At 32.8% G+C, this 20,307-nt stretch overlaps 1 protein-coding gene across 1 annotated transcript in view; it reads left to right on the top strand.

Moving 5' to 3' along the window:
- LOC117173486 (N-acetylglucosamine-6-phosphate deacetylase) overlaps positions 1-20,307 on the top strand; it is an 85,681-nt gene that overhangs the window by 59,674 nt on the left and 5,700 nt on the right. The window contains exons 3-5 of the mRNA XM_033362094.1: positions 13,013-13,142; positions 13,226-13,314; positions 13,406-13,550. Coding sequence (XP_033217985.1) covers positions 13,013-13,142; positions 13,226-13,314; positions 13,406-13,550 — 364 coding nt within the window. The remainder of the gene's footprint in view (positions 1-13,012; positions 13,143-13,225; positions 13,315-13,405; positions 13,551-20,307) is intronic.

Below are 20,307 nucleotides of genomic sequence, written 5' to 3'. Positions count from 1 at the left end.
TCAAGGATGTAAGATAAATAACCCATGTTGTCCAAAACGTTGTTGACTTGTTAATTGTAAAATGATTTGATGAAACAAATCAATCCTTTCTTCGACCGTTGAAGAAAGGATTGATTTGTTTCATCAAATCATTTTACAATTAATCTCGTCTGTATGTTGCAGGGAGAAGGTAGATAATATTCAAACCTTGCTACAGCGTAACACGACCATTGGAATTTTAGAATTAGAAATAACGAGAACCGAGATAAATTAAGTGATATTGTTTAGTAACCGACATGGAACTCAATGATTTTTATTCATGGAATTTAGTAATTGTTTGAAGTATGCATGAATGTTTGTATAGTTGTGTTACGGAAGAGAGAGAGATATATAAAACTGAAAGAAGACGCACTAGTGCTCTCACACACACACTTTCACATCCTTTACATTATTTCTGAGATGCAAAGAACTTGATTTTTTGCTAAATTGACTGCAAAGTCATTTCCAAAATAAGAATTTGATTCATTGCCACATTGCTGACACAGATATTTCTTAATTTCTTAAATTAATTGTTCGGGCTACCACCCGTAAATCGGCGTACCCAAAAATTTGTATTATTGGGTGACGGGCGAAAACATAAATTTATTTTAAAAATTTCCCTGGCCGACGGGTAACTCAAGCTTAGTACAACGAGAAAAATGGCAGTCTGCTCTTGAACGTCACGCTTTAAAAGTTTACTACTTCGAATCTCAAAACGAAGTAGAAAACTTTGGACATAATAAGTTTATTTTTATTATTTACGAAACAAGAAGAAAAGAAAATGAGTTGGGTGAAAAAAGGTACTTTCCCTTTCGGGGTTAAGAACCCTCTCCTCTGTTTCTTGAATAATATTGATTGATAATAAATAATACCAAAATTCCAAGGGTCGTGTTATGCTATAAAAAGGTGTGAATATTATCTGCCTTCTCCCTGCAGCATACAGGCGAGAGTACTAATGTTCAGAAGCGCTTGAAGCTGCTAAAGGTGTTCGCACAAGAAAATAAGTGTGCAGTATGCTGGAAACAGCTCACGCACAAGCCGGCCGTGTACGCACACAGAGTACCAACCAATCATGCGCGATCTGTCGCGCTGCTGCGGTAAGGGTTGGCAACGTACGGTATATAGCCAGCTCGCACTGCAGCAGCGCGACAGATCGCACACGATTGATTAGCGATCTGTATGTGTGCACGGACAGAGCGTGCGTGAGCCGTTTCCAGCATATTGCACACGTATTTTCTTGTGCGAATACCTTTACGATGCAATCGTAGAGGGCGTCGCGTGCTTTCTTACAAAATGGATATTTCTGCCAATTTTCAATAAATCGATCTAAAAATTTCTAGAAATATTCCTCCAAGCGTAGGAAACAAATGTCTCTTTGGAAGTTGTTTAAACTCTAATGGTCACTCGATAATTTCCTTCGCCGAAGCAAAGAAAAACGTGCGTACCTGTCAGGTTTCCATTTGCAAATAATTGTCATGAAACAATTGGCATTTTAAAGTTTTTTTCTAATTCCTTTCTTTTTGTATTTCTATGAAAAAGCGATTTTTCCTCCGTCTAAAAATCCCCCAACGGGAACAGAAAAAGTGCAAATCCTATTCCTCTAAATCAACTTAGTAAAATGTAACGGAAGCCTTTATTTAACCAATTTTTCATTATAAAATGTTTTTAGAACATATAAGCTAAAAAAATATTCGTATTTACATTTATTCATATTTTAATAATTTATTTAAAAGTGTTAAAAAATGGGATCCATGACAAAAAGCCCAAACGACAAAGCACCCGCCCAATGAGAGTCGCGTTCCGTGAAAAAGGCCCGCGAATCAGAGAGCGACTTGCTTCATCACTATGGATGTATGTACGAGCACGTCCCTACTCGCTCTCTGATTCGCGAGCCTTTTTCACGGAGCACGACTCTCGCTGGGCGTGCGCTTTGTCGTTTGGGCTTTTTCTCATGAATCACAAAAAATGAATTACAGAAATCCATTCAAATGGTTGTTAAATAATCTCAAAATATGAAAACTTTTGGGGAATACAAGACATCTCTGTGAGGTGTATGAGTGAGTACAATTCCAGTTAATTCTATCAATAAATGTATTATTTAGAAATTTTTTGACAAAAAAATTCGTTCTTTCGATATCATTTAAATTAGGGACTTTATAATAATTTTAGAAACACTTATAATTAGTTGACGGATTTAACGTTTTTTAATTTAATTAAAAGAATACATTATTCGGGCATTTGTCGACAGTCATATTCGTTTTCTTCCACGTGAGTCCTTTTAGTTAGGAATTCCATGTTAATTTTATCAACACTCATACTTATTTGATACATTGTATGATTCTTTAATGCATTTAATAAAAAAATGTATTATTCAGGAATTTCGCAAAGTAAACCGTTCGTTTTATTTTTCAATTTCAGTCATTTCAGTTTTTACTAATCCGTAAATAGTTTATTATAGACAAAAGCGAAAGAAAAAGGTAATTCTACTAGATACTGAAGTAGCGGCCTGACAAAACGAATAAAAGTAATAAGGGATTAATACTAAAAGGACTGAAATTGAAAAAATAACCTTTTTTTCTTGACAAATGCCAAAATAGTGCATTTTTAAAATAAAATTTGCTTAAAGAAGCCATACAATGCATCAACTAATTATTATGAATGTTGATGAAATTATCATTTTAAAAGGATTGACATAAAAAAACGCTTTTTGCAATAGATGCCCGAACCATGAATTTGTTTAATAAATATCCAATTTACCAACTAACTATGAATGTTGCTAAAATTTCCCAATTAAAAAGATTGTCAGTGAAAAAACGAATTCCTACGGGGACAAATCCCTGACTAATACATTTGCTTACTAAATTCGTTTAAAAAATTATACGAGTATAAAATTATAATGAATTTTGCAGACATTATCTTGAAGTTCCTCATTAAAATAACCAGCATTCAAGGAATTAATATTTCGGTCGAATTTGTTCATTATATTTGTTTATAATAAAACCAGAATGATTCTTAAGAGTCATATTATTTATTATAATATTGTTTTGCATCCAAATTTCTTGCAATATAACTTTAAAAAATATAAAATTATTGTAAAATATAGAAAACACGCTTTCAAAAAATAATTTCTTCATAGAAATTTTAAAATAATTGTATCATAATAAAACAACTTTAACTAACGAAACTCTATGATCCGTGGTGGATTATAATAATCTCCCTATCATTAAAGAACACCGGAAACAAAAAAAATTATCATACTTTTTTGTTGATTAAAAAATTGAAAAACTAGATGAAAAAAGGCCCGACAAAACTCTGGAAAATTTTATCAGGTTATTTATTTTTTTTACATCTAATTCTGAAATTATTTGTGGACTATAGTTATTTTCAACTAAAAGATATTTTTAATAACAAAATTTTCTTCAAGAAAAATATTGTGTACAAAATTACAATTGCAAATTCTTTAATAAATATATTTAATTTAAAACGTGCCAAAGTGATGTATAGAGAGTCCTGCAAGGAATAAAATGAGGTCTACAATATTATAATTTAATAAGAATTGTAAATTTTATTTCAAAAGAAAAAGTATATGCATTAACTCTAAATAAATCTCAAGGTAGATCAAAAGTAAAAAAATCTCAAATTCGAAATCGCTAGAATGCGAAAAAGTAGCCTATTGGAATCCTATACAAGTGCAAGGGAAATTCCATGGGAAATTTACCAACTACCATTTTTTTTTCATGAAATATTTTTCTTCCGTTTTCGTCGAAAAATATTTAATACGTATTTTTTTATGTCAATGTGATATGCAAAATTTCCGAGAAATAAATTTTTGTATATTATCGTGTTAAAAAAAGTTATCGTCTTAACTTTTTTATAACTGAAAAAGTATTTATAAAAAAAAATTCAATACATTTGATCTAATATACGGTTGATCCCTATCTTGAAAATGAAGCATACTTCATAGAGAATGATAAAAAAGGACCTAATGTTTTTTTACTTTTTTGTGGATTAATATTCCTAACACATTCCAGAATATACTAAAAAAAATATCAAAGTGGAGAAATAAATAGATGTTGATGAATAGTTGTCATACGTAGCACATGCGGTAGCCCGCACTCTTAAAGCGTGTAACGTATTGTTATATAATCTTCATTTTTAAATTGTTAAAATACGTAATTCGCGCAGACTGTTACTTCCATATATAATCTTACGCCTAGACTTTTTAAAAAATCGCACTCGCCGAGGATTGAACCCTACCTAAAGTACCCAAACTAGTGTGTCCTAACCGTGCGCTCTTCCGACTTCGCTATCGAAGCAGTTGGATCTCTATGACAAAATCTCGGGTAAGAATTTCAAGGCAGGGTCGTACCAAGTCGTGCGGTAAGCCTCAACCAACTTCAAACTAAAAGTTGTTGAACTCAACTTTAATGTACCATTTTTTAATTAGAAAAATTTTAGAATTGAATCTTACTTATTTCAGTTAAGGCTCGATGCTTTTTTTCTTAATATATTTAAAAATGTTATAGAATATCGGAAAGTAATGAAGAATAAACAAAAAATCTCCATAAAATGCGCAGTTTCAAATGTATCCAACTCTTTTATTGTATATAATAGTCTTGTACTCCATTTTTAATGCATAATAATATTTCTTAAACAATAATTTAAAATATGTGAAAAAGCGAAGTAAGTTTCACTTATTTAACAAGGCATTTAATACTTATTGTTTTCCAATATTTGAAACGCTTAAAAACGACCTAAAGGTAATAAATGATAAAGAAAAGTTGCAAGTACAAAAATTCTTTAATAACATCAATGAAAAAAAATAAGGTTCTGCTTCACGAAAACTTGCATAAACCGCAGTTTTCTATTTATCGAATTCATTTCTAATAAGTTTTTTACAAAGATATAAATATGTAATTGCTTTCCTAAAACAGCAATTGAAAATATGCAACAAATAATTCAACTTCACTTATTTTACAAAGGGCTCAATACTTTTTTCTTTAAAAATTTAATCCGCTTAAAAACTATCTAAAGCATATAAAAAATAAAGAACGTTTGAGTTGAAAAACAATTTTCTTTCAAATATAAAATACTCCGAAATCGGAAGAAACAAGAATTCTGTAATCGGATGAAAAATATTTGTTTGCTTCCTCCTTGCATTCTCAATTATTTTATTTAAAAAATGTTTAATTGTCAACTTTTTCATTGTTCTTTTATAAAATGAAATTCATTCTTAATAAATTTCTTAACAATGTTATTGAATTCTTTTTTCTTGAATATTTTGCTTTAAAAACGCGTACCATTATTTTAAATTATCAAGAAAATGTACTAATTGTATTTTTAAGCATTTTTTAAAGCTTATAACTTTGTTTTATGCGTTCATATATTTATTTTTTTATTATTTACACAAGAAAAATGAGTTATGTAACTATATGGGTGATTGCCAAAATGTTAACCATTTGTTACAGTACGCGGGAAGCATTGCATGGCCAATTAATAAAATAAAAATATTAAACAAGATATTAACTATTTCAGATAGCAAGTAAGAATTAAAATTAAAAATTATTTTAAAAATTCCTGCTTAATAAAGGAATTTGTTTTTCATCGAGGAAAAATTAATTTAAAGTTAAAAAATTTGTTGCCTAAAACTTATTTAGTTTAAATTAAAATAACATATGATCATTTAATATTTTCAAAACTATTTTTTTACCTATAGCTTTCATGAATTTTGCCATTTTTGTGATTTTCAAACTGCTATTATCGAATACGAAAATTGTATTTAAACAAAATAGAACTATGTCTTCCAACTTTAATTTAAATTAAATAAGGTTCACATAACAAAATTGTTAACTTTTTAAAAATCAATTTTAATCGAGCCGAATCCAAAAAAATAATATTTTTTTATTGAATGAAGAATTCTTTTGATAATTTTAGGAATGAAATGACTTTTGAGTCTTGCATAATTATTTCAAAATGAAAAACACTTTTTTCAAATCTATTTACAAATTTTAAATTTTTACCACCAACAACTCACCGACGCAATAAACTTATAATTTTTGTTATAGTTTTATGAGTCATTTGATTTGTGGGTCAGCCTAAAGTTAGTAATTTATCAAAGTTGCAAATTCTTATCTACATTTGCATAAATAAAATTTATTATGTGCACCAATGTTTTGAATTTTATAAATATTATTGAATTTCAAAATAATTGTTAGCGACGAAGAGAACCAACTTCATACCATGCCAACTTGTCGATTATTATATTTAGTAAGATACTTATGCAGTAAGAGGTAAATTAGTTTAGACCAACATATTAGTTTTCATAGTACATATGTGTGCGATGTCTATTGTATCAACTGTACAGTTTTTATGTTGAAAAAACTTATGTGTTTCTATCTTAATAACATAGGCATCTTCGAAGTAAATCTGACATTCGTTTCAAATTAATAATTATTTGAAGAAAAATATTCAAGCATTATTCTAAGAGAAATTATTTGTTCACTGAATACATTCATTTTCTAGTCTCAAGAACATGAGCATTGTATAATGGAACAAATTAACTCAATAATTTTTTGCTCAGAGCAAATATATTCTCGATTCAAATAGTTGTCCTGATTCTATTATTTTCTTGATTCAAGAAAATTGTCCCTTGTAAAAAGAAAATACTTGCTTCTTTCAAGTAGAATCAGACAAGTAAATTAGCCTACTTGGTTTAATGCAAAATTTTTTTCAGTGCAGGACCAGGGAATCAAAATTGAACATGCGGCGAATTTTTAAAATTCTGATTTTGGTGTTTATTGAAATGATCTTTATAATTTGTGGTTTAAAATTTTTCTTAGCATAGGTGAGCTTTTTAGCATATAAACACACATGAAAAAAACAGAGAAGACCGAGGAATGAACATTAGAAAACAACGAATGTTTAAATTATGATTTTAGTACTAATTGAAATTATCCTTATAAATTGCAATTTAAACAATTTTCTGCGCACATGTGGGTTTTTCGGCATAAAATACAGCTGTGAAAAATACTATCAAACACGAAACTCGAAGTTTTAAAAATTCTATGGAGTTCCAATGTTAGAAAAAAGGGTTAAACTACAATACTTAAATTCCCCGGAAAAATTACTCTACTTTTTACCCAGAAGTTCAGAATTTTCTTCAGAAAAAAGGGGTGAATTAAATAAGACTTTTCTTATAGAGAATTATTGATTACAATTCACAAAAATTAAGAAGACTTTCTTCGCCTTCAGGAACGTAAATAAATTGAAACGAAAGAAAATTTAAAAACTCTGCAATAACAAATTTTGAACCATTTATTGAGCACGGGTAACTAAGCTGCATATCTATTAATGCTAAATTAATTATCCTTTTTAAGAAACGCAATACGCTATTTTTTCGCGTTGTGGCAATTTCCAATTGTAGAATTGTTTATTTTGAGATCCACACTAATAACAAAAAAAAATTTAATCGATATTTCTTCTCAAAAATTCGCCTTGAATTCTGTTGCGAAGTTAGTTACAAATAAATATAATAATAATTTTCTCAATTTTATAATATATGTTTATCAATGCTCATTTTTTAGATTGAGATAGCTGGTGAATGCATCCTTATTAAACCTACTTGTTCTTTTTGATCATTCATACAATTATTAATGGAAAATGGAAAAAAATTCTCATATAAATATTCCAGTGACATTAAAAAAAAATTATTTACATTTTTTAATTGGTTGAAAAATATATGTTTAAACTATAAATTATTTTCCATGCGACATTTGATATTCTGTTTGAATAATATACTTATGGTAATTCCCATTCATCTCATATCGCGAAACAGTTATGCTAAATGAATTCTCAAAGTGTAATAATATTGTGGTAATTATCGAACGACTATTAAATATATTAAAACTTAACTAAAGGTTGTCTGCCAATACCACTACTTTTGGATCCGAACAATGCAAAAAATTGCAGAAAGCTCCATTTTTTCAGCAGAATATGCAAGCCACTCCCAGCGAAAAAGCCACTTGTATTTAAAACGAAGATTTCTATTTCCTGATGCAGGAAAACTAAAATTTGGCCCTGGTGTCCACACGTTCTTCAAAATATCAATTTTTTTCTTGAAGGAAATTTGATTGACATTGAATGAACCAATATCATTGAGAAATATATTTGCGTTTGTATTGACATTTTCTGAATTTCCCAAATTTAAATTTTCCTCATTGATTGTTTGAGCACGCGGTTTTTTTGTTACGTAGTTCCACATGGAAGTGCCAGCAGGTCGCTTGCATAACATTGTGTTGTGTACAAATACAAACTAAGATGATTTTAATTTTTAAATATTGATCATCGAAATGTCCGTCTGTTTTGCTGGTATGTGCCGAGAAACTCATTTGCGAAAATCGGTACTAATTTCATTTAACAATGAGTACCATAAATTACCTGTCGTTTATGCTCTTCTATAATCTGTGAGAAATTTTGGTTTTAGCGTTTAGGAAAATAGATTCAAAATGCTAGTTTTTATTACGGTTCCGTTACCTGAAGATTTTCTATAGAAATATTTTCAGGTTTAAGGTTTACATTAATATGTTTCACAGTGTGTTTCAGAAATGAATAGTTTTATAAGGGTTCTGGAAAATTGCTATTAGGGCGACACATCATAACCTGTGAGAGTGGGCGGGGTAGTAGTTTAGGAAGGTATATAAAATAAACCGTGAACTGAGACGGTATACAAAAAGGAAATAAATATCCCATTTTTAAAAGTCATTTAAATTTCTATTGTTTTAATTTGAAATTGCTTAATTATGGAAACTTCAAATTTTGAAGCTTTGTGACATTTAGTTAAAAATGTTGAATTTGTGACATTCAAAATGTTTTAATTATGCTGTTTGCAATGCCCATAATACTAGGTTTAACATTCAATCTTACACACGCATACACGCTAAAAGAATAAGTTATGATTGAAGCTTTATAAATTGTAAAATGCTTCATGAATGAAGCTATCCAAGTAATAAAAACTTGAACGATTTCATATTTTATCGATAAAAATATTTTTTCTAAATTTTCTAAATTCAAATGTTGTAATTATGCAAGTATCCAAGGAAAGGACTTGTTGATAACTAAGTTATGAACTAGTAGCTAGGTAAAAGAAAGCTTCTGTTTCCTAGTCAACAATACATATAAAATATACAAGTTAGAAAAGTTCCAAATTTGAAACTAAACAGTTTTGAATTCCTAATCGTAAAATATTTAATTAAAAAATCTTAGGTTTGAAAATGTTTGTTTTTAAATATCTTAATTTTTAATTGTTCAATCCAAAAATTTGCTCTAAATGTATACAGTTTTTAATGCCGAATCCCAGAATTCCTCGATTATTACGAGAATAAAGTACCAATTTTATGATATTGTTGGCTCCTTGTTAATTTAAAATTCTATATATAGTATTAAAGGCTTCTGATTTTATACTTTCGAATAGGTCAGCCAAGAATATTCTGGATATTTGGCCTGGGGGCTCCTTTTGCATCTCAATGAAATACTGAAAAAGGATTTTGACAACAAGCTAATACAAATTAACTTCTTGATTTTTTAAAGTCAGTCGTTAGATCTTTTCAAAATAAATATTTCATGTGTTTACATTTTTTCCTCTAAAAAATATATTTTTGAAGTATTATGTGACACATGAATTTTAAGAGTTTTCTTTACAAAATGTTGTTAAATTTTGAAAATATTGAATCTATGTGAAGAATTCCTGAAAATAAAACCAAGAATCTAACGACCAAATTTGGCCAAACACCACAAAATGTTCCCATTGCAATCTTAAAAAAACAAACAACTTCTTCCTCCTAAAAAATAAGAGAAAAAATGTTTTTCCTCCTGCTGGGCAGAAATAAAAAAGAGAATTGGATTGGAGGTCATTTATTGGTCAGGTTTGTTTGTGGAAAGTTTGCTTTTTGAACTTTCACTTGATTCTATAGAGTTCATTCTTTGATTGCATTCTCATTTTTTTCCTCTTTTTTTATTTCTGGCCCAAAGGAGGGAACATTTTTTTCTTTTTTTTTTTTGTTAGGAGGAAGAAGTTTTTTTTTTCAGATTGCAATGCGAACATTTTTTGGTGTTTGTCCAAATTCGGTGGTTAGATTCTTGGTTTTATTTTCAGGAATTCTTCACATTAACTTGATTATTCCACGTGTACATGTACAAATATTTCTTGTCTCGTGTAAGTAAATTTTAAAATATATTTTACTTCAGTTTAATAACATATTCATAACAATAATCAGCATATTATAATAGCACTTATTTGAAGTAGCAAAGATGACGTGGCATTTTAAGTTGCTTCAAACAACTTGGAGTTTTGCAACATCCAAAATACGTGTACAAGGATGCATTGTTTTATATCCTATTTTTACTACATAATCTCAAGGCCAATATATTGGGATCTACAAATAGTTTTTCCGGAAAACGTTCTTGCTGTTATTTTTTTCTTTTGTATTGAAAATTCAGTGTTTCTTTGCATCTGAAACTGCCAACACAATGCTGTGTAGAGACTGCTCATTGTCTATTGAGTGACTTTAGAATCTTAATTCATGCTTTTCTATTTTGAACTCAACGTTAGCTATTACACTAAATTTTTTTGTTGATTTACGTAAATGATTAAAAGTTTTTGACCAGCCGTGCCTAAATCACGAACATAGGCTATTTGCAATGATTGTTGTGGGTATTGTAGTGAGGCCCGGTGACTGCGTCTCGACCGGCTTCCCAAGCTGCAATGCATTTGGCTGCGTTTAACTTCGTCTAGGATTTTTTTTTTAAAGTACCGGGGGCGCCACTTCTGTCCACACATAAACACATGCTAAAGTCGGCAGGGCAAAACTGCTCTATCGGCATATGACTCCAGCATTGACGACATGCGCTTGATTCTTTTATAGTATAAGATATTTCGTGCTGAAAATGTTTAATTTGATGCCAATATTGGTAGAAATTTATACTAATTTCTTACATTAATTTTCTTGCTGTAATATTAAGAGCTCAGTTGATTAAAACAGTCCGATTTTCTCTTTGTATGAATAGAGCCAACAATTTTAATGTAGTAGCAAGTTGAGCTTCTCCTATTACAGTACGACATTTTAACTTGCCAGAATTGGCTTGAAGTTCGTGCTATATTTTCTTGAACTCACACAATGTTAGAGTGACAAGCGTCTACTCTATAAAAGCATAAAGCGCATGGCAATACAGCTCGAGTGTATGCTTTGAAAGTAGTATCGCCGTGCGAAAAGAGCTTCTACTTAACTATACTATAGTTGCAAGAAACCCTTATGATATTGGTATGGATTTCTTACAACGGAGGTCTAAAGCTACTCCTACCAGGCTTTACTCGCTTGGCGGGACTGCTTTTACAGTGTGGAATGATTAACTTTCCTAGCATAAGATATAATTTGTGTTTAAAATAGTTTAATTCTAACTGGAATAACAATAAAAAACTGCAACAAGCGCATTGGAGGTAGGAGAGAATAGGGCTAAGTCGACACTTGCCTTTTTAAAGAAAAATATTAACCGTGTAAACTTGTTTTTTTTTTTTTTAATAAAAGTGAGCCCTCAAGCCCTAACTTTATCGACAGACTTTCGTGGAATTCTGCATGACATGGGACATTTTAAGACATAAAAAGTCTTGTCGGCGGTCACATCACTTTTTGTGAATTACAATACTCTAAATTTCTTTTCTTTATACCTTGGTCGAAAGTACATTCCTCCTGCTTCGTTTTTGCTGCAGGGAGCGTAAGATTTACGCATCGGTGGAGATACACACGCGCCCTCTTTAATAGCTTTGCTGCTAGCAGTAGCAACTCGCACAAACGCCATTTTCATTCGTATACTCGTGTATCGGTTGTCTGTCGTGCAAGTTTCATGAACTGTAAAGTTCTTGTGCCACACCCATTTTTATAATATCACTCTTTACTTTAATCGAGTTTTCTTGTGTTTACTTTTCTCTTTCTATTAATTTTTCTCTTATTTGACGCCTGTCCCCGAACAGCAGCACTCGCTCCGCTCGTGCTGCAAAATTCGCATAGGCGTCAAAATCGAGAGAGGGAGAGAGAGAGAAAGGAGAGAAAGAGACAGAACAAAAGTAAGAGCTTCACAACTCTCCGCGGAGGCGCTTCAGCGAGGAGGAAAGTAAAACCAAGGCCGTGCTACGATGTGTCTACTACAAAACGTGGTTGCTCAGTTTTTAATAATGATCAAATGTACTTTCGACAAGATATAAAGAAAAATAGTATACACTATACATGCATGAAATAAAAATCTCAGCACTGTGCGACATGATGCCCTCGACTTCACCTCGGGCATCATCGAATAGTGCAGGAATTTTAATTTCCTCCCTTTGTAGTGCTAGCAATTGTTTCTGTAAAATCTTTCCTGGATAGGTTGCAGCAGTAAAACATACCTTGTTTTCAATTACATTTACCAATTAAAAATTATTATTAATGTGCGCACAGTTTTGAGTACGCTTATATGGCCCCTTATATGTGCTCACGGACGTTCAAATGTGTTAATTCTTGGGTAAAAGTGGCGCTCTCTTTCCTTTTTTCTCAAAATTTCTTAGAAAAAACTTTAACGCAACCAAATGCATTGCAACTAAGGGAGCTTGCTTCTCAGTAGACATTGGCCAATCTCTACACTGTGTTGATTGTTTTGGACGCAAAAAAACTTCATTTTGAATTAAAAAAGATGACAAAAATAATGTTTTCCAGAATAAGCTCTCTGTACGGACACATATATACAGCAGATTACCTGATACAAATATTACATCAAACAATTCATCCTTGCAGGCATATTTTGGATTTTGCTAAATCTCGAGTCTTTGAAGAACTTTGAGTGTTGCACCTTGAAAAGGGATCAATTTGAATGGCTTTTAATTTAAAACAAAATAACATTTTAATTAATATCAAATCCTGTGTTTAGATGATCAGGACCTCTTATAAATAATGAATCTCCTCATTTTCAGGGCTTTAAAAGTGTAATCGATACCTACCATACTCTAGAAAATATATGTTGCATTACTCTAGCACCTGAGATTCCCAATGCATTGCCAGTAATAAAAGAATTACGCAAGAAGAATATTATCATTTCTGTTGGTGAGAAGAATTAAAGAACTTATTGATAGTTTTCTAATACCTATTATTTTCATTTTTTAAATAATGTTATTCATTTTCTTTAGGCCATTCCGTAGCGAATTTAAAAGAAGGAGAAAGTGCTGTTAAATATGGGGCCACATTTATCACACATCTTTTTAACGCAATGCTTCCAGTAAATATATTTTTGTATAAAATAATTATAACTTTAAAAAAATACGTGCAAATAGAAACAAAAAGGAAATACTAATTATTATTGCTTGTAGTTTCATCACAGAGATCCCGGATTAGTGGGCCTTTTAACATCCGATCAAATACCACCAGGACAGATTATTTATTATGGAATTATTGCCGATGGAGTACATACGCATCCAGCTGCTTTGAGAATCGCTCATCGAACTCATCCGAAAGGTAATTTTTGAAAGTTGTATAATATTAAAAAAAAATAATAATAAAGCGTTTGATCCATAAAGTGGCACTTTGTATTGCTAACTTCACAACATCTTACAATATATTAGAACAGCCTTATCACTGTAGGCACAGATGCATCCTAAAGGGATACTTAGAACGTACTTCTAATCAATCTGACAGAGGTATATAGAGGTATTTTAAACATCCTTTGAATCATATCAGATCTTTAAATGAGTCCTTGTTCTTGTAGTTCCTTTTACCCACTTTCTATCATACCCTCGTTTAAGACAAAGTTGAAGGCTTGCAGTACAGCCTAAAATCCTAAATCTTCACCATGTACGAACAGCCACTTTTATAAGGATTTTTTTACTCAAATTTTTGTCTTGTGCTCAGATACGATATTTCCTAAAATTATTATCGCTTATTTATGAAGAAACATATAACTTTCTTTTGGAGAAAATTTGTATCATTTAAAAAAACTGAAAAACAGATTTTTAGTCGGTATTCAAAAACAATGTTCAAAACCAATGACATTTGAACCTCCAACTTCACGAACGCTTTATTCGGAATTGGTTAACTTTTTATCTTCAAATTATTTTTCCAAATTTAGCAACTCCATATTAAGGGAGTAAGTTTTTATTGTTTGTTTAAAAAGAAAATTTCACTTTTTATCGTGATCCAGAACCGAGCCGGTTCTAATTTATGTTTTGTGTCATTTTGAGTTTGTAAACTTCCACATTCTATTTGTCGAAACTGAATTTTTACAATAGTCTTTAAAGCCGGATCGCAGAAGGAGGGGGCTCTCACAAGATCGTGCACTCACATTACAACCGACCAATTCGTGTACCTATTTTCCTATATCAAAATAGTATATTGTGCTGCAGTTGCGGAGAGCAGACATTTCCACACGAGTGAATTTTGTTGTATGAGCCAGAAGCGAATCGGAGGTTAGTTGTAGGTGAGTTGGAGGCGATATGTAAACGAGCCGAAGACGAGCCGATGGAAAATGCTGTTCACTTTACAAGAGTTGCAGTTGTCTACCTAGGGCACTTGTTGCACACGATATTTTTTGTATTTATTTATTTATTATACTGTGATTAGGCGTCCCCTTATAAGCCTAAGGGTGACCCAATAGCCCTCTCCATCGGGAGAGGACCTTAGCCACGATGTTCTCTGACATTTCAGACTCATTGATGGAGCAACTGCCTGTGAGTATTAGAAGTTTCTGCGGAATCTCAGGGCAGTGACAAAGGATATGAGTTGCTGTCTCATTATCCTTTCCGCACAGACGACAGAGGGAACTTTCTTTAAGTCCTATCTTATGTCTGTGATACCAGAGGTTTCCGTGTCCTATACAAATTTCTGTTAAGACCTTGACTTTGTTCCTCTCGAGCTTCAGTAATTCCTTCGCTCGGTTAGAGTTTGGCTTTGGCCGCAATGTGTTTTAGCCTGTCTGCGACCAGAGGCCAAAGCCCACTCATTCTGATGGTCCTCGGTCAGCTAACTGTTAATATCTTCAGTGGCTAATCTACTATAAATGACAAAAACTGGCTCGGGTCCAGTATCCAGGGATCCGAAGCAGAGTAACTCGGTTGTCTGTCGCTAACTTATTCAGTGCCTCAAAACACTCGCAAACTCGTAGCGACGTGATCGTTGTTCCATTCAGGATAATTGTAGCGGAGCATGGCAATAATCTCAGATTGTAGAACTGAGGAGTAGGACCCCATGGCGATTGTGAAGCTCATTTCATTCATTCTACTATATACACCGGCTCCTGCGTTCTCTTTGTTCCTGGAGCCATTTGTAAACCAGTTTTCTCTATCACTGGGCAGGTTTGCCTCACCGTTAACCAATTACTCTTTCCAGGATAGAATAACTCGATACTTCTTGTCGAAGAGGTAGCGGTAAGTGAACATTTTGTCCCTGAGCATGCTCAGTGTCGAGGTCCTCGCGATGTTGGTTTCTATCTGCACTACTGTCGAGATACTACTATCGTTTACCATATTTAATCTGTCGCTATGTCGCCTTCGCAGCCATGGCCTTGATGGTGAGATGGAGGAGCTCCGAACCTATTAGTGCTTCCAGATCCTTTCCAGTCCAGACATCATAATAGACTGTTCGACCCTGCTCCACCAGGCCACCGCTGCAAAGGTTAGCATGGGTCGCAGATTCACTGTGTAGATCCACATCAGTTTTTCCGGTTTCAAGCCCCAGCTTTTTCCTATGGCTCTCCTACTGAGCCATAGAGTCACTACTAGCTTCTTGCACTTAGTTTTCAGGTGCTTGTTCAATGACAGTTTCTTATATAAAATTAATCCTAGATATTTAGCTTGTTCTTTGATTTCCAGTTGTCGTGCTCCCAGTTTTAATGTACTCGTGGTTCCCCACTTATATCTCCTGGTGAAAACAACCGCGTCCGGCTTTCTCGGATTGATCGATAGTGCAGTCTTCTTGCTTCACGAATCTACTATCCCTAGTGCTTGCTGCATTACTCCGAAGAGCGCATCCATATGCTAGCCGCGCACGAAAACCAGTATATCGTTTTGTTTGTGCGTGTTCCATTTTGTTGCCAGGAGTAGCTAGGGAAATAAAAGGTCCAAACCTACAGAGCCTCACATGCCAGGGTAAGAATTTATACTCGGGGAGGTCCGGTGTCCCCGAGAGGCCGTTAGGACACCTTCGTAACCCCCAGTAGACAAAGTGCTACGGGCGCGATTACTTTACACCCATGGCGTAGGGGGGTGGTCGCATTGAGCGAGACACTCAATGAATATTCGTTTGCAGGCCACCATACCAACGGAGGGCTATTTCTTGGTCCCTGTGTGAGCCGTAAGTCATTCCTGTCCCGATTCCAAAAACTGAAGATCAATCCGAGAGGGATCTAGACCCAAGAAGCCAGAATGCCCGTGTTATCTATGCTCCTTCACCCTTCTATCATACTACAATCATGCATATCAGGAGAGCCCGCTTATAAGGATGCTTTTCAAATCAACCTGGAGAGCCCATATTTTTTTAAACAAATGCAGGGAATTTTTTATTTGAGGAGCACTACAAAAAAAATCAGGAAATGTTTGTCAAACGAAGTGAGGTGATGATTCCGAAAGTTCTTGAAAGTAATTCTGAATCGAAGTGTGCAAGCGAAACGGCTCGAAGAAGTTTTCCAATAAAAAAGAGAAAAGCAATAGATGTCATAAAACACCCTTATAACCTCAATAGGGACAATGGATATAATACCAATGCGATTTGGCTTTCTGTCCTCTCGGATAAAAATAAGACTTGATTAGACAATCAGGTGTGACCAGTCTCCATGGTGGGGCACTCTGGCCAATCACAGGAATCGTAGAGAGTATACATAAAAACAGCATAACTTAATACTTCAGTTTCAGGTTAGCCCTGAAGAAGTAAGCTGCAATGTTCACGAAACGTCGGAAAAAAATCGTAGTTTTGGTACACGATTAGAACCCGAAATATCGCTTTTCATCATAATGAATCATCGTGAAAGCGTTTAATCTATTCTTAAGTGAGAAAAAGTCTTTATATAACTGCGTTTTACCACGGTTTGCGAATAAGTCACTGCCCGCACGTAGTGCATGGCTCGAAAAGCGAAAATTTCTTGCATGTGTTACAAAAAAATAATTTTGAAACACCCACCAAAAAAACCTATCATCATTTTATCACTACAATCTTGGACGAAAACCATAACATTAACTTAAACCCACCTCGAAAGTTAGTTTTCAGATGCATCTGAATTATATGCAAAGTAACTCATTCCTGCTGGAAATGCGGGAATAATATTGCCACATGCGCATTTCGATTTTTATATATATTCGGCATAGGCATAATAGATGCGCATGCCAATGGCTGATCAATGTTGACACTATACTTGCTTAAGCAGCCTTGTATATGCAGTCACGAACTATCCTTGGGAGTTTTGTATTACCTAATAGATTATCTGCAACATATGGAAAGATTCACACCCGACAGGGAGAGACAGTAATCTATTACTACATATAGATATGGAACGATATTTCATAATAATTGAAAATATCATAATTGGCCTATTTTATAAAACCTACAATTTACAAGTACAAGTCTAGAGAATCGTAACTTATATTACAAGTGGGTGTTTCATAAAGTTATTGGAACTTTTTAGAAGCTACAAGTACGGCGACTCCTTTTACAATTAATATCGCGCAGTTTTACAAGTTTTCAGTTTCATAAAGTTTTCGTCTTGTTAGTAGCACTGGTGACTTATAGAAAATTTTCAGAGGGTCTTTTTGGTTTTGTAAAAGTGGTAAGAGTAAATACAAGTTATATTTTAAGGAAGTTTACTGAAATTTCTGACCGTGAAAATTGTATTAAGGATTAATTAAAGAAGCACTTATTGAAGTTTATATATAATTATCGATTATTCTGAAGTCGATAAAGAATTATATACCTCAAAAAAAGTCTATATATTTGTAGGTTAGGAAAGGCTAGGAAGCGTGTCTTTGTACAACACTGATCTTTTTTGCGTTTTTTATTTCGTTCGACGCCATGACACAACTTTTATTTCAAAGAGATAATCGCTGATACAGCAACACGCACAGTCACACTTGGAGGTTAGCAACTATGAAAAGTTAAGTGCGACACTGCGCACTTGTAAAGTCGCGTGTAATTTGTGGGAGATATTACTTATAATTACAAGTGAACGTAAGACTCTTGTGAAACAGAAAGTATAAGTGCTTGTAATTATAAGCTAGTAACTTACTAACTCGTAACTTGTAGGCTTGACATTTGTCTAAAAATGGGCCCCAGTTCGTAAATAATTCAGTAACAGATTTAAAAAGAAATTGTGTTAAGGAAAACACTGTTCAAACTCTGTTAGAAAAGTTTGTTAATAAATAATGTATTATAAGTTAGCAATATGAAATTGCTTACTTGTATTATATTTTTATCAGTATCTATAATACATATTTCCACTTATTTTAATTATGGTTTGTTCAATTACTATGAAATATCGTTCCATACCTACATGTAATAATGAAGTACTGAAATTATGAGTTCATGTAATGTAGTTTAAATATTCCAACTCATTGATAAATTGAAAACCATAGAAATTAAATTACGCAAAATAAAAACTTTGCAATTAAAAAAAAAAATTATAACAATTTAATTTTCAAAAAAATTTGTTTTTTCAATATAGTTTACACAGAGAGAAATAGAGAGTCACAATGCATTAGAAATTTCTCTCTGGTTTACAAACATATATTAGATTTATAAAAAAATGTGCCATAAAAACATCGTCACTTTTGAAATTCCTATTTTTTAACATCTATACTTTTTCCATATGTGATGTTCCACGAGGAAAGGGACATACGGGTAACAAAAATCGATTTTATGGTTATTCATACTATTGAGAGTTTTAATATCGCTCTTTCACATTAAAAAATAATAGCATTTTGTGTCTGTAAAATTGAAATTGTAACTAAGTTGCAAAGTAAGGCGTGAACCGCTTCTTTCGACGCATGAGGACTGACAAATTCGCCTATTGACACTAAGGTCCCTTTCCTCGCGGCACGTCAACTATTTGTAAATAAGTTAAATACTAGTGTATTACATGATATATGAGATTAAGAAGTAAATCAAATGAAATGGAATTGTTTACTTGCGTCACATTTATATCAGTATCTCTAATACATATTCCCACTCATTTCAGTCATTATTTTTTCAATTATTATGGAACATTGGAAGTGTTCAAATAGCGTTCAGGATAGGAAAATTATTTATAATAATTTATTTATGAAATTTTAGGAACTCTATATCATCGAATATTTTAGCTGAGATCCTTAGCAATATTCACCATAAGCATAAGCAATTTAAAACTCGCGTATTTATGTGCAAATATTTAATAATCATATCGGAAATAGTATGTTGGATTGCAAGGGATGAAACACAGCGAAAGTTGTGTTACGTTCCTAGTAAGGCATAATATTTTTCATAGCAAATATATTGGATATTCGAGTTGAAGTACCTATAAACCCTACCTACCTGTCTACCCTAGAATTGAAACAAAATGTTTCATCCCAAGGGATGCAAGCACTGTGTTTCAGCCCGCTCCACGGGTACCGAAACTCGAAGACAAAATTTTTCAACGCTAGGGATGCAAACACCGTGTTTCAACCCGCTCTACAGGTAACGAAATTCGAAGTTTCAATATCCGCGCACAATGACGATGTATTGACTCGCATACATGCAGATTAGCTCACACAGTGTGCCTTTACTTGAGCAGTCATACGAGTAATAGCGACGCATATCGCTCGCACGTAGGAAGGTCGCACGCATAACGGTGATATGCGAGCTTCAAAATTCATGCAGGATTAAACAATTGTTTGTTTAACTTATTGTAATGAATAATAATAATATATTCCTATATCCTAGACTCAGGGCTCTTCATCAACATGATGATGATGACATAAATAAAACACAATTTAAAAAAAACATCACACGTGAACACGAGGCCGTAAGCAGCACGGTAAACGATGGCGCCTGGCGATTTACGTTCACTGACTAAATAATTTTTTTAAATTAGGGCTCTTATCATAATTTGTAATGTTATTATATTGTTGCAAACACCATTATATAATAATGAATAATTAATTTTTATTATTTCAATAATAGTTTTAATTAAATAATAAATCAAAATTAACTGTTGTTCTTGATTGCTATTCATTGTCAAATAAAGTTTAAGTTCATTAATAAATAAATAGAAGTAAAA

This window comes from Belonocnema kinseyi, chromosome 5 (assembly GCF_010883055.1).
Source record: "Belonocnema kinseyi isolate 2016_QV_RU_SX_M_011 chromosome 5, B_treatae_v1, whole genome shotgun sequence".
Lineage (NCBI taxonomy): Eukaryota > Metazoa > Arthropoda > Insecta > Hymenoptera > Cynipidae > Belonocnema > Belonocnema kinseyi.
This window is presented reverse-complemented; position numbering and strand designations above follow the sequence as displayed.